The 14,453-nt window shown below is 44.5% G+C and overlaps 3 protein-coding genes across 5 annotated transcripts; 1 reads left to right on the top strand and 2 right to left on the bottom strand.

Annotated features, from left to right (window-relative positions):
* The first annotated feature begins 865 nt into the window (after positions 1-865).
* Positions 866-4,964, top strand: LOC136485383 (acyl-coenzyme A oxidase 2, peroxisomal-like). Its single transcript, XM_066482281.1, has 7 exons — positions 866-1,399; positions 2,218-2,333; positions 2,561-3,444; positions 3,619-3,798; positions 3,876-4,042; positions 4,413-4,536; positions 4,634-4,964. The coding sequence occupies exons 1-7, from the start codon at positions 945-947 to the stop codon at positions 4,787-4,789; spliced, it is 2,082 nt and encodes a 693-aa protein (XP_066338378.1). The 5' UTR covers positions 866-944; the 3' UTR covers positions 4,790-4,964.
* A 211-nt stretch (positions 4,965-5,175) lies between these two features.
* On the bottom strand, positions 5,176-10,147 carry LOC136485381 (protein ALTERED PHOSPHATE STARVATION RESPONSE 1-like). 3 transcript variants are annotated; one of them, XM_066482278.1, is made up of 6 exons: positions 9,865-10,147; positions 7,684-8,776; positions 7,502-7,582; positions 7,208-7,425; positions 6,461-6,684; positions 5,176-6,069 (listed from the first exon to the last, which is right to left on the bottom strand). In XM_066482278.1, exons 2-6 carry the CDS (start codon positions 8,642-8,644, stop codon positions 5,400-5,402), a joined length of 2,154 nt encoding a protein of 717 aa, XP_066338375.1. In that variant the 5' UTR covers positions 8,645-8,776; positions 9,865-10,147; the 3' UTR covers positions 5,176-5,399. The 3 variants fall into 3 exon arrangements, with proteins under 3 accessions (XP_066338375.1, XP_066338376.1, XP_066338377.1); XM_066482279.1 differs by having other exon boundaries at positions 7,684-8,770; XM_066482280.1 differs by lacking the exon at positions 9,865-10,147 and adding an exon at positions 9,096-9,114.
* Positions 10,148-11,356: 1,209 nt separating this feature from the next.
* LOC136485380 (thioredoxin domain-containing protein PLP3B-like) lies at positions 11,357-14,193 on the bottom strand. The gene is made up of 8 exons (XM_066482277.1): positions 13,997-14,193; positions 12,644-12,718; positions 12,483-12,530; positions 12,272-12,414; positions 12,112-12,184; positions 11,970-12,031; positions 11,778-11,875; positions 11,357-11,700 (listed from the first exon to the last, which is right to left on the bottom strand). The coding sequence occupies exons 1-8, from the start codon at positions 14,078-14,080 to the stop codon at positions 11,597-11,599; spliced, it is 687 nt and encodes a 228-aa protein (XP_066338374.1). The 5' UTR covers positions 14,081-14,193; the 3' UTR covers positions 11,357-11,596.
* Between the last annotated feature and the right edge of the window lie 260 nt (positions 14,194-14,453).

Below are 14,453 nucleotides of genomic sequence, written 5' to 3'. Positions count from 1 at the left end.
CCGGTGAGAGACGCAAGTGCGAATGCTGGGATTCGAACTCGCGCCGGCTGCAAGCCCACCAGCTGTGCTAGCCATCCGAGCGCTGCTCGGTTCTCTCCCTTTTCTTATTTGTACGGAACATTCTTTCATTTAATTGAAAAAAAGAAAAAATATTAGGTAGGGGAGCCTGTGATAAAGAAGTTTTGTCAAATGATGTCTAATTTTTTTTATCGAAGTTATTAAAATAGTTTGACTTAAGATAAACTAAGTAAGTATGTCTATGTTTTTGGAGGAAGACTTATTAAAAAAAGGGGAGCATGGAAGGACCGCACGGGACGGGGGAAGTTCGCGCGTCACCATCCCCATCTGGACATTGGAAGGCGTGCACGGAAAATCTCAAAAAGTCGAAAAGGCCAAACCCCACACGCTCAGTCCCTTTCTTCACCGCAACGAACAACAGAAGCAAAGACGCACCGGGGCCATACGCACTCAGCCCTTGTGTCACTGGCGTGTGGACCCAAGACGTACCACGGCTTGTTTGGCCCCACATGTCATTAGGGCCGGACGCTAACTCATCCACCGAGCCTTATCTCAACATCACCATCCATGCGCTGCCACGTCACCTCCACATATCCCGTCGTCGTTGCCTGCCTTCACCGTCCTAGACTCCTCCTATGTTATCTACATCAGAATCCCCTAAAGCACCCTCCAACAAATACATATTTGCATTGAGCACCCCAATAAGGACTAAAACGTAATTACAAACTAACAACCAACCACCTCACAAGGGCATAAACAAAAATCACAAAACTTCCAGGGACCCGCCGGTGCGACGCCAGCCGAGACCCCATTATTAAAGCCAAACCGTCTTTACCGTAACGGCACCACTTCCCCGTCTTCCTTACCTTCGCGCGCACGCCTCCACCCCTGCGATTTCGTCGAGCACCTCCGCGGCGCGCGCGCCCATGGCGACCCACGCCGGCGATTCCGCCGCGGGAGAGGAGTCCTCGGCGATGCGCCGCCTCCGCCGCCTCTCCCTGCACCTCCTCCAGCCCGCCGCCCCACCAGCCCCAGGCGATCAGCTGGCCCTCGCGGCGTGCGCGGGGGGGCGGGCGCGCCGCGTGGAGGGGGGCGCGGACGTGGCGGCGGCGCTCGCGGCGTACCTCCGGGGCCGGCACCGTGCGACGCAGATGCGGCTGTTCGACTTCTTCCGGGCGCGGCCCGACCTGCAGACGCCCGTCGAGCTGGCCACGGCCGCGCACCGCGAGCTCTGCTACCGCCAGCTGTGCGCGCTCGTGCGCGAGGCCGGGGTGCGCCCGCTCACGCTCATGGCCAGCGACCCCGCGGAGTACTTCGCCGTCATGGAGGCCGCCGGCGGGGCCGACATCTCCCTCGGCGTCAAGCTCGGCGTCCAGTACAGGTAGGTGGGTGTTATTAGGATCGCGTCGCCCCTCGTGATCTTGGGTTCTTGGCTGCTTTGGTAGAGTAATTTGCATGTTTCAGTTGATAGCGATGCTTCCACAGTCCCCATGTTTCATGTCGGTGGGTGGTGGAGTTAGATCAGTGTCCATTGGTGTTAGTTGTTGGTTAATCAGCACTGCAGAGGGCTTACGGCTAAAAATACGGGGTAATTAACTTTGGTAGGTAATGACGGTTACGAACAAAAATTATCTGCCTGCACTTCCAATTCGTTGTAACATTTTAGGCTGTGTGACTTTTGTCTGCCTGCTTTAAAGAAAGCCGTAAATTTTCTAAATAACATGACCGATCATAGGGGACAGGGTACATAGACCATGCTACCTAATTTATGGGCCAATTGAACCGATCCAGCTGTCTGTACAAGTACCTAGCAACCTTTTCTTTATAGACTTCACATGCAATCTGTTGTCATATTCAAAAGGATTCTAAGGATGCTTACTGCTGTGAGAGCGAGGTTGGGTCTATCAGTATTTGAATTGAACTATTCTCCATCAGAGCCTCACCTGTATTAGTGCGAGTGGTTTTCAGGGATAGAGTTTATGAAAACAGAGTTTGAGATCTTTTTCCTTTCCATTATTTCCCCTTCTTTTACTGTGATGAAATTTTTTTATTTTGGGTGTACATAGGATTTTAGTTCCCTTTTTGTGAACGGGGGCCTGCTTAACATATTACCATGAAGATGCATTAATTACTCAGGACAATGATTTGTTCAATCCCATGCAAAAATGTACTACTAACTTAACCTTCTTGCTAATGCAGCCTCTGGGGTGGTTCTGTCATAAATCTAGGAACCAAAAAGCACAGAGATAAGTACTTTGATGGAATTGACAATTTGGATTATCCAGGCTGTTTTGCAATGACAGAACTACATCATGGTTAGGTTCTCCACTTATTTATATCCACTAATTAGTGCTGTCTCTATTCTTTTGTTGCTTAGCAATTCATCAATGCACAGTACAGCTACAGTGTCTCAGTGCTGTTGCGTTGTTTGTTTTGAATGGCTCACAGTAGGGCTTGTACCCAGCACCTAACGCACTGTTACATATTCAAAATAATTGACACTAAATTCCCCTTACCATTATTACTCTTTTCCTGCAAATAGGATCGAATGTCCAAGCCCTACAGACTACCGCTACATTTGATCCTGTCACTGATGAATTCATTATTAACACCCCAAATGATGGAGCTATTAAGTGGTGGATTGGCAATGCTGCGGTTCATGGAAAATTTGCTACTGTTTTTGCAAGGTTAATTTTACCCCTTCAAGGAAAAGGAGGGGAACCTGCTGATATGGGCATCCATGCATTTATCGTCCCCATACGGGACCTTGAAACTCATGCTGTTCTTCCTGGAATCGAGATCAATGATTGTGGGCACAAGATTGGCCTAAATGGTGTAGACAATGGTGCACTGAGATTCCGCTCAGTTAGGATACCCAGAGATAATCTTCTGAATCGGTTCGGTGATGTGTCACGGGATGGAAAATACACAAGCAGTCTGCCCACAATTAACAAAAGATTTGCAGCAACCCTTGGGGAGCTTGTCGGTGGACGAGTTGGCATTGCATATTGTTCTGTGGGTGTTCTCAAAGTCGCAGTAACAATTGCTGTGAGGTATGCTCTTCTGCGCCACCAATTCGGTCCACCTAAGCAGCCCGAGATCAGCGTGTTGGATTATCAGTCTCACCAGAACAAATTAATGCCCATGTTAGCATCGTCATATGCATTTCACTTTGCCACGGTAATGTTAGTGGATAAGTACTCGGAAATGAAGAAAACCAATGATGAGGATCTTATTGCTGATGTACATGTTCTTTCATCTGGGTTGAAAGCCTACATAACTTCATATACAGCGAAGTCTATAAGCATCTGCAGAGAAGCATGTGGTGGGCATGGCTATGCTGCTGTAAATCGTTTTGGAGCTCTGCGCAATGACCATGATATATTCCAAACATTTGAGGGCGACAACACTGTTCTTCTGCAGCAGGTACTGATCAGCATCCTTCATAAAAGCCAGCTGATGGCTTGTTTTCAGACTGACAATATTTGACGGGCATGTTTTCTGAAATAAGCTGAGCTCAAGGGAAGTTGGGATCAGTTTCTAAAAATGCTATGAAGTTACTTTTCCTTAAACAATGTGCATCTTCTCATGCTCTTGTAGGTTGCTGGAGATCTCCTGAGGCAATACCAGGAGAAATTTAAGGGAGGGACACTTTCAGTTACCTGGAATTACTTGAGAGACTCCATGGGTACTTACTTGGCCCAGCCTAATCCTGTCACTGCCCGATGGGAGGGCGAAGATCATCTGCGGGATCCTAATTTCCAGCTGGATGCATTCAGAGTGAGTCATTTCTTCCTAGTTACTGAGAGTTCTCTCATGTTCACTTCCAGTACTGATTGGGCAACCTTTCTTCTCAGTACCGAACATCTCGGTTGCTACATAGTGTCGCTGCTCGGCTACAGAAACATAGCAAGACACTTGGAGGTTTTGGTGCGTGGAATAGATGTTTGAATCATCTGCTTACACTTGCAGAATCACACATTGAGTCTGTCATCCTTGCAAAGTTCATTGAATCAGTGAAAAGGTAAATTCTTCTAGTGAGTTTCTTCTGATTGCATTTTTGCTCCCGCTTTGGTTCGGATTCTTTGTGCTTCGAATGAATTCTTTTTTGAATCAAGCCACAAAATCACTGAATAGCAGAACCCAGGGAGTGCTTAGCTCTTTATATTGTTCTGTTATGGACACCGGACTTTAGCTACTTGGAACTCCTTTTTTGTTTTAAGCCTTGCTATCCTAGCTTTTCTGTTTTACTGAACGGGCGAACCACAACAAATAAACTGAAGTTAAACTATATCTAAGGCAGCTCATCATTCAGATGTTTCATACCTCTTTTGAAATATTCTGGCTCTTTATTATGACCACAATTGGCAACCACTTACAATGCATATATGCAGTTGCCCTGATGAAAAAACACGGGAAGCATTGAAGCTGGTATGTGACCTTTATGCGCTCGACAGGATCTGGAAAGATATTGGAACATATCGGAATGTGGACTATGTTGCCCCAAACAAAGCTAAGGTGTGTGGTCTCATCTCATACCGCAATTTTAGCTCTAGCTTCACACTGTAACCTGAAGTCCAGAACCTGACAGCAGTACTCCCTTGTATGTCTGCAGGCTATTCATAAGCTGACAGACTACCTCAGTTACCAAGTGAGGCTAGTGGCACGAGAACTCATCGACGCATTTGACCTTCCAGATCTCATCATCCGTGCGCCAATTGGTATGCAATCGGAGGCCTATGCACAGTACACCCAGTATGTTGGCTTCTAGTAGAGTATATAAAGGTCGGATAAGTTCATATATAAGGTATGTAGATAGATGAGCAAATAAGCTTCAGTACTAGTATATGTCAACAGTAATTGTAAAGCACTGGCTCCTTGTGAATAAATTGTCAGATTGTTTTTTGGCTCAATTTGTTTTGAATGAAGATTTTTATCAGTGAGCTAAAAATGGCTATATATACTTAATTTTCACTTGGTTCGATAAATTTCATATGACGTCGCTTATTCTCCATCATTGTAAAAAATAATGCCAGTACCTACGCCATTGCTGCAAGGTGAGTAGGAAATTACATGCTTGCAGAATTCTTGTAAAAAGTAATGCTGGTACCTATGCCATAGCTGCAAATTGAGTAGGAGATTACATGCGCGCAGAAATCATGATATCTTGCCTGTTATATCTTTTGTGAAAACGTTTCTCATATGCCTTTCCAAGCATCAGGGCAGGTGATGAAGCTTAAAATCTGCCCAACACTCCGGCATACATAACTGATAACACTAAATCAGTAATATTAGGCCAAAGATTGTACTATAACCTGATTGTTCACAAAATATATATCAAAACAGATAGGAAGAAGTCAAACACCACAATCAACATAATCCTAAGCAAGCTGAGCATTTGGTCCAACTCTCTTATAGTCAGCACAGGCCATCTCATAGTTCTGCTTGAGCTCCTCGTAGCACTTCAGTGATGCCTCTGAGAACTTTGTCAGGCGGTCAAGAACCGCCGTTAGTCTCGACTGCAGCCCTTCAGCTGATGCTACACTCCCACTCTTCGCTGCCTCCTGCTCGCTATTGTTCTCCAGCATCCGACATTCCTGCGACTCGCTTCTGGGCTTGTTCTGCGCGTCGTGGTGCTCATACGAGTCACGGAGGAGCTGCATCACATCTTTGAGGGACTTGCATAGCTCGTCAGCAGGGAGAGATTCTGTCATGGCGAGCCAGTCCCTGCATAGGATGAATATGGGAGGGGAGACGGCCTGGCGAGGAGGGAAGGAGACCTTGCGCTTGCGCCTGCGTCGGTCCTGGGGTGGCTGCAGGAGACACTTCTGGAGCCATGCATTGAGGGCCTCGACATACGATTTGTGAGCAGTGACCCAGTTTCTGAAGCTGGAGGAGAAGCTGTCCATCTCATTCCACAGATGCATTGCTGCCTGGCGGCGGTGCTCACCTTGATGCACTGGGGTTGAGTTTTTCACATGGTATGCCAATGTGATCGTGATGAACTGTTTGTGGTGACATTCCAGCATCAATTTCCACATTCTGATTAGCCTATATGAAGTCAGATCAAGGTTAGTAGACAATAAATGTCAAAAATGGGATTTTGATCAGCTAAGACTGAAGGTAGAATTATGAGCCATCAGAATGTTTCAGCAAAACAAGGTAATTTCTGAGATTAGGTTGTGAACTATCATTCTCCAAAAATAAATTTGGAGTGATATTGACTGTTAAAATATTTACTAAACTTGGTGTCATATTAACCAGAGCTGTGGAATCGGCATGTAATTGACCATTTTGTACCTATTAATGGAATGGCACGCAACTCTCCTATGTGTTCGAGAAAAAAAAAATCTTTACTAACATATACCGAAAAAAATGAAACAGGAAGATTGCATTCGAAATTGTGGTATAAGAAATGAAATACTGTCTATCAGGTATATACCCTTGAATTAGCTCGACAAGCTGTGGCTGCAGTTCTACATCCCTTATCTTCTCAATTCTTTTGGAGATTGCATCAACAGCTTGAATCGCAACAGATACCCTGGAATGGAGGTCCTTCACAACAGCTCTAGTCTTATCAATCAGCTGCGCATTTAGGCCTCGTGCAAATTGGCGCCGGAGGAGGTTACATTTCTCATCATAGGCCTTTCTAACATTTTCACTTGCCTACATAAACCAAGTAAGGTGGTAAGACAGTAACAATGATTCGTTATGCCCAGCAAGTGTCCAAACACCTCATAGCCCACACCCTAGTTTCTTTGCTACTCCCTCCATTCCAAATTATAAGATGTTTTGGCTTCTCTAGATACATTGTTTTTACAATGTATTTAGACATAGTGTATATCTAAGTGCATAGCAAAAGCCAAAACGTCTTATAATTTGGAATAGAGAGAGTAGTTAGCACTTAGCACACAATAAACGATCTACAGACTACATTTGAACTATTAGATTAAAAAATGCAATATTAATAAAGATCATGTGTTACATGTTCTCATTTATCAACCCTTGTGACAATGTACCACTTATCTCAAAAGTAAAGTCATAAGTGCTTCAAGATTAAACACACCAGTTTTTACTTGACATCTATAAAAGAACAGGCATTCCATGTAGAGGTATTCATGAGGCTAGCAAAAGGTTTGAGATTCACAGCATATTTGATGAGCCTGCTGAATATGTATTTATGATGTACCTTGATTTCATCGTATAGTTTTCTCTCCCATGCGTGTAGCCTGTCCAACGTAGAAGAGTGGCTTCCAGATACCATGGCGAATTCCTCAACAAAATCACTATTACTGTCATCCACATCATCTTTAATTATTGATGTCATAAGTGCACTCTTAGATGATGATGAAAGAGATGAGACAGAACGCTTCCATGTGACAACCTTTGAGACATGCTGTGCAGTTTCTACAGAGACACTTAAAAATAGTACTTCAGGAAAACATTATGATAGGGAAGAGAATAGTGAAAACACTCCAGTTACCCTGGTTGAGAATAACATCACGATTGCAGCACACTCGAAGTGCTGACACAAATCGAGCAGTAGGTAGCTTGCCTGGAGAACCTATAATTTGGGTAATAAAACAAATTAAAAATTTATTAAAAAGATGCTGACACGATCCTGAAAAAGACATAGAAGATATATGTAACACTCATGATTATCACCTGGCATTTTAGCACATATGTCAAGTCTGATCTTCTTGGTTTCAAGCATTCTGGAAACCTCATTTCCTGCTTCAGCTGCACGCATAAACCGGGATTCAATGTCCTTCATGCTCGACACAAAATCTTTGGCTCGATGAGTGATGAACTCTGAAGGATCCTCTGCCTCTGCACATAATTCTTTTTCCATTTCGCTTTCCTCCAACTTTGCAGCAACCTGCTCTGAAGTAGCTTTGGTTGAAGTATCCACCAACTGACTTGGTTTCCTAGTCCCACCTTGCTTTGGCTCTCTTTCCTGCTTAGATGGTGCATTATCATCAGGAAGCTCTGTATGCCTTCTGTCAGACATGATTTCTTCTTCACCTTCTTTCAATGGAACTACTTCAGCTACCCGTGACTCACTTAGACCCTTCAATCTACTGAAGTTCAAGGTTACCCCATTCTCATTGTTGGAGGAAGAGCTACCAGCAGCATCAATGGGATCAAAGAAGTCCCACGACGTGCATAATTCTGGAGGCAATGGTGGCGGGGGTGGGACAAAAGCTGAGACTGGAGATTCATGCCCCACAAATTCAGCAGCAGATGGATCAATCACAAAGGTCAAAGGAGTGGTTGTTGCTGCTTTCATGCAATGGATTCTTGTTGAGGGCTGAGTAGACAATGGACTTGCTCGATGCGCCGGAGAGGCAAGATTCTCTACTGCACGCGAAGGCGAGGGAGATGCCATAGAGGAATGTGATGGCGACTTATCCACTTCTGAAATGGAGAGTGATGATTCTGGTGAGATCTCAGACTCAGCATACTGCCGCAATGCAGTACCCACAGTACGGAGGGATTGTGTGTAAGATAAGTGCGCTGCTGACAGTGCATCTCTTGAGTCAATGGCTTGTCTGATATGGCGCATCCGATCCTTGCAAAGAACCAGGGCATCCTCTCCAGTGGCTTTGGAGGGAGAAGAACCCATTGAGTTCCACTAAACTGCAGATTCCCTACTGTATACTAGAGACCAGTAAATTCATCACAGTCCAACTACAGATAAAAGCTTCCACCAATTAGAAATCTCGCTTATGATAAGCAGGTCTTTGCTCCTCTGATCCTATCAACAGAAAAAAAAACAATATATGTCAGACTGCAGAACATATAAATGCAGATGCAGATATGAATTTAACAGCATTGACCTAAATCAAACTTCAGAGCACTTGAATAAGACAATAACTAAATACTCAATATAGGTCCACCGTCCACAAAAGTTGGCCACATCTGCAGCCAACTTGAGCTGAACTGGAACATTACACAGCCTCACAATAGCCATTTCAGGCAGATAATTAATCTGGTAAACAAAAGATAAAAGGGCAGAGCAATTGACATTGATCGAAAACATCAGAGTAGGACATGTCACAGGTCTAAGAACCAACCAATCATACAGCAAGGGAAATAAGGCAAAGAAACTCTTTTGTTGGTTCACAAGACAACCTCAAGCGCTAAACACTGACAACACATCAGAGCCAATGGTCAAAGTGTATTTCTTGAAAGCCTGTGCCATGATTAAAGCAAGCAGTCTTATGATTAAAGCAAGCAGGGGCTGTGCCAGCAGATAAGCAGGCACACCAGAGTGAGAAAAGGAACCAGCAAAGCGAGACCTTTCCCCAATTCCAACCTCTGATCAAGCAACTGTATCATATAGTGAGAGAGAAAAAAAACAATAAAACCCATTATACTACCTCAAAAGCAGCACTTCAGCACCATGGTAATCTTTCCAATGCAGCCCCCAAATCCCCAGGTGATGACCAGGGCACTACGCAAATCCGGTTCTTGAAAGTTGAATTATCCTACATTCCTACCAGCGACGGAATGGGCAAAACGGTAGTTGGGGCAAAAATGTTTCCCCCGCTCCGCCTCATCCTCAGTAGAATGTGGTTTTCAGTCCAGACCAAGGCGATCAGCAAGGGAGGAACCTCTCTAGAACCCGAATCAAGGGATCCCCGGATCAACCAAATGCAGCGCACCAAAGAATCCGCCCTGGGATTGAACCTAAAACCCGCCCTAAACCACCAGGGCTTTAGCACAGTAAAGAACCCTACTTTCCTACCTACCCCACCGGATTCCACAGTCCAGTAGCCTCGAACTCAAGAATCCCAGCCCAACAACTAATCAATACGACGACGACGAGAGAAGCTCACTCACCGAAACCCCGTGGCGGCGGCGACTCCAGGACGGACGCGGCAATGCGGCCGCCGCGGCTCGATCCGGGCGGGCAGGGCGGTGGGTCGCTCACGTGCGCACTGTAGCAGGCGGGCGGGCGGGCGGGCAGGCAGGCACAGGGTTTTGTTGGTTCTTGGCGAGGGGAGAGCCGGAGAGGTGACCGCGCGTCTGGTGGTGTGACCGTGTGAAGCACAGAGCGCTAGAGCAGGGAGGCAGGGGTGGGTGGAACCAGGCGAATGGGAGCAATGGGGGAGTAATGGAGGTGCGGGGGTGGGAGTGTGGGACGCAGGAATCTCGAATTGCTGATAGTGGGGTGTACTGGGCTACTGGCTACTGGCGCTGCAGTGCAGTAGGAGAAGATCTTTATTTCGTTTTTTTTCCCTTTTTGCCTTTTGATTCGAGGTGCAAACACAGGGGTGTTTTAGGTTTTACCGTCTCCTAATCAACCAAATTTTTGGTATGTTCAAACTTTAGTTAACAAATCGATTGCTATAGATTTGATCAACTTTGGTCACCAAAATTTATTACTAAGAAACAAAAACACATCTTAGAAATTGGGCATGTTTTGCATAAAAAGATGATAAATGGATTTACATTAATCCTACAAGTTTCTTTTTGCGTGATAGAATCCACGTTTTATCGAGTTATACAAACAAACGTTAAGTTCACCACGAGCTAAGTATAACTCAATCAGTTAAGTCCTCGGTGATGAAACCTGCTCACCCGGTTTGACCGGGTTGTTCACATTTTTTTTAAATATTTTAGGATCTAATGATGCATTTTTTTTAGTGTAGACAATGTGTTCTTTGCTTATAGTGACTACGTCCATCTCTAGATATACAGACTCCATATTTCAAAGGTGCTTATAGGGTACAGTGTGTGCATGCATGGTGTGTTTATATGTTTTAATGGTTGCCAATGTATCCGTTGGTAGCGAGATAACTATGTTACTTCGTCAATTGAAATATGCCAGCTCAATATTTTAGACGTGTTTGTTAGTTACGGCGTGTGTACATGAATTCATAGAGTAAGTATTTGCAATTATACCTATAAGTACATGCCGTTCCCGACGGGGCTGCAAAACAAATAGCCAGTAAAACACGTGTCAATTGTTGGTCAAATTATATGTGGTAAAAAATCGGCAAACCATAAGAAATGACCATATAGTATTTGGTCAATGCGACACAATATTCTACTGGCAGCTTTTAAAAAAAAATTCTACTGGCTACCGCAGCGAACCACTCCCAAGTTTAAGCGAGTGGTTCTGTCACGGACTCAGGACAGCGGACTAGTGAACTAGTGACTGAACACAGTGGACAATTATTGCTCAAACCCTAATACTAATGAGAATCTCAAGTACGCATGGATTTGGATGGGCGCGTGGGGCCCACACATCTAACCAGCCAACAGGCCATTATGGTGATCATGCGACCTTTTTCACTCTAGCGGACGCTAAAAAATAAATCTGATGCCCACATAGCGGACAAAAATACATCAGTCGAACCATCTTATGACAAATGAGCAAGAAAAAATAAAAGGCACCCACACCCTAGCTTTTACACAAAATGGATGGAGTTAGTAAAGAATCTCTTGTACATGCTATTGTTCTGGTCGCTGGTATCGATACATGGGTCACACAAATCAATTACAGTACAGAACAGACAAACAAAATTTAAAGTGCAAAAAGGGCGAATCCTCAATCCTCATCTCATGTTCAGTCTGAGTCAGAATCTTGAGCAGTTGAAGATCTAACCCTCCTATTCTTAGACTCGCTTTCTTCATCATCGTTGTCATCATCTCTCTTCTCATCAATTATCCCTAGAATTTGTTTTTGGACGTTAGCACATTTGTCATACCAAAATTGTCAAGGACTGCCGTATAGTTTTCATGGTTACCTTTCATCTTGAGAATATTTTCCAATGCTCTTGTTGAAAAATCATCTTTACTTCCGAGATCTTGAAACCCAACTAACCGGTCAACAGCAATACCCTTCCTGAAATAGGACAGGAGTCATAGTGTGGTGAAGCAGGAAGATTGCAATAAACATTATCAAATAGGCAGGAGAAATGAAAAACTTGTGCACTTACTTGAACAATATTACACATGGCAGTGCTTTGATTGCCAGTTTGGCCACAAAGAATGGAGCATTCTACAGTGAGTTATAGATAACATTAGACTTCGTGATTTATTAAAAGAAAGTACTTTATAGCCAAGTGGTAGTATACAGACTTCAGCATCAAGCTTGACGAATTTTGTTCCCACATAGATTGGGGCAAGGGCCTTCAAATGTTTATCCATGATCCTAGCAAATATTCACAGAAAACCATTTCAATAAGTACCAACAGCAAAAAAATATCTCAAAAAATAAGAAAGACAAGTTATGGCATACTTGCAACGATAAAATTCATGGTGATAGAAATGGCATATCACTTTTTCACTGACAGTAACCTCCCCAAGGAAGTCTCCTTCAGTTATCTCCCTGTATTCACCGTGACCCTGCCTTTTTAGCACTTCACGCTTCTCAGCCTCTTTCTGTTGCATATAGAGCTTTCATCAGGACAGTTGCATAAGCTTCATAAGTGAAAGATGGAGGTCAGTACCTTAAGGGCAGCAATTCTCTCCGCGTGCAACTTCTCAAGTTCAGGGTCCTGGTGAAAAGTTCCATGAATTTGACAACCCACAATATGACACAATACTATGTGCCGTACAAATAAGACAAATACAAGGGATAAGTAAATAAACTTTTTCTGCTTCTACTCACATCCAACAACTCATCAAGATCAACTTCATCATGACTTGCAGGTGCTGCTTGAGCCTTATCTTTAGCCACCATTTCCTAAGATCATGTGCAGCAATGTCAGCATGACAAAATTAAAATCCATAATGGAACACAAAGAAAACATGCTCCATTTAAATGTCAGAAGTGAAATTCAAAAGAAAAAAAGGGGAAACATTCTCTATACCATAATGGAAAGTCGAAAACAACTGAAAATGATAGAAACAAAATGGGGAGTCTGCCAACCACAGTACAATGATGGAAACAAAACAATGATACAACAAATAAACAATTAATGTGGGTTAACAGAACCACAAAAAAATGTCAAAAATAACAAAATTGATATATGAAGTTTTCCATGATAGCCAGGCAATGTTATATGCAGGAGTCAATTGGGTCCATCTTCTGCTATATAAAGGGGTACAAAGTGAGTGAGGGGGCTTATAAAAAAAAACAAATTTCACCAATACATGGTCCTCCAACAGGCTAAGAGTTCTAAACTCTACCAATTTCAAGCAATTCCTAGCTCATGCTCACTGCTGAAATAAGCCCTTTAACTAAAAACCCACTGCCATACACAAACCACCGGAGACAATGCAAAGCGCCACAAGTACAATATTAATGATTAAATACACTATCCCCGAGACCAAACATTATAAAACAAGGAAGTTCACTTATAACATATTTTTGAGCAGATTGAGAACTCAAGAAGAGCAATTTGAATACCAGGATTCACAACAGATACAACTCTGGTCCCACGACAGGAAAATTCAGTTACATATTTCCTAAAGCACACTCCACACCACGCAAAATCCAGTACATCCAGCTAGACAAAGCTCGTTTGCACATACCCATGAAATGGTTTGTTCACAAGAAGTACTTGCGCATTGAACAGCATCACTCTATCGAACACCTGAAACGCAAGGTATTCTGGATTCGATCATGTCCATTCCATTACTCCCATGGATCACACACCACTACACTCTCCAGCATACACCAGATTACATTCGAACTAGCAACCAGGTACTGATACCAGGGCAAGCATGCAAGCGTTCCCTAAGTCGCAATTCAGCACCTCGCAGGCCGAAATCAGCAGCTACTATTCTGACCAAAAAACCTGGATCAACTCCGCTTACGCGCGCGCCAGCCTTGAGATCCGGCGCGCGGGCGCTAGCTACCTCCTAATCAGACTCTGCGATACAGTGGCGGTACCAAGGGCAGAGCTGCGGCAGGCCGGCAGCGCAAGGCGGCGCCGGAATATTGGGTGGGGGTGGGGGGGGGGGGGGGGGGGGGGGGGGGGGGGGCGGTGTGCGGGGGGAGGGGGGAGAAGTCAGTCACCTTCTGGAGGTCGCGGGCGGCGGCGGCGATGACGTTGCCGAAGGCCAGGTTAGAGAGCGTCGACTTCACCGCGTCCGGATCCATCTCCGCTGCCTCCTCCTGATGCTCCTGCTCGCGCCGGCGTCTCCCTCCCCCTCCGCCGCCGCACCGGCTCGCCGGATTTGCTCTGGTTTCGTGGGGAAGAAGAGCGGAGCGAAATGAGCTAGTAGGCCTCGGTGGCTTGGAAGCTCTTCATAGATCATAGGCGTCAATGGAAATGGGCCCACTGGACCGAAGTATTAAGCCCAACAGGCCCGTTTCCGAAGTTGGGTTGAAAGAACTTGGGCAGTTGGCCTTGTAAGTTTTAAATCCTTTTTACTCTTTTTTTTTCTGCTGTTTATTTTTTTTGGAAAAGAGTATTTTCTACTCTCTTTTTTGGAAGAAGTCGTCCAGTAATGAAACAGTAAAATATTTTGAT

Source organism: Miscanthus floridulus, chromosome 10, assembly GCF_019320115.1.
Source record: "Miscanthus floridulus cultivar M001 chromosome 10, ASM1932011v1, whole genome shotgun sequence".
NCBI lineage: Eukaryota > Viridiplantae > Streptophyta > Magnoliopsida > Poales > Poaceae > Miscanthus > Miscanthus floridulus.
The sequence above is the reverse complement of the archived record's forward strand: the minus strand, read 5'-3'. Positions and strand labels throughout refer to the sequence as shown.

Coding starts and splice junctions, on each gene's coding strand:
- LOC136485383 (XM_066482281.1), top strand. CDS start 945: ATGGCGACCCACGCCGGCGATTCCGCCGCGGGAGAGGAGTCCTCGGCG. Junction 2,334..2,560: donor AATGACAGAACTACATCATG/GTTAGGTTCTCC, acceptor TCCTGCAAATAG/GATCGAATGTCCAAGCCCTA. Junction 3,799..3,875: donor TCCAGCTGGATGCATTCAGA/GTGAGTCATTTC, acceptor CTTTCTTCTCAG/TACCGAACATCTCGGTTGCT.
- LOC136485381 (XM_066482278.1), bottom strand. CDS start 8,644: ATGGGTTCTTCTCCCTCCAAAGCCACTGGAGAGGATGCCCTGGTTCTT. Junction 7,426..7,501: donor TGATGTTATTCTCAACCAGG/GTAACTGGAGTG, acceptor GTGTCTCTGTAG/AAACTGCACAGCATGTCTCA. Junction 6,685..7,207: donor AACTATACGATGAAATCAAG/GTACATCATAAA, acceptor TGGTTTATGTAG/GCAAGTGAAAATGTTAGAAA.
- LOC136485380 (XM_066482277.1), bottom strand. CDS start 14,080: ATGGATCCGGACGCGGTGAAGTCGACGCTCTCTAACCTGGCCTTCGGC. Junction 12,531..12,643: donor ATCTTGATGAGTTGTTGGAT/GTGAGTAGAAGC, acceptor ACTTTTCACCAG/GACCCTGAACTTGAGAAGTT. Junction 12,032..12,111: donor TCGTCAAGCTTGATGCTGAA/GTCTGTATACTA, acceptor AACTCACTGTAG/AATGCTCCATTCTTTGTGGC.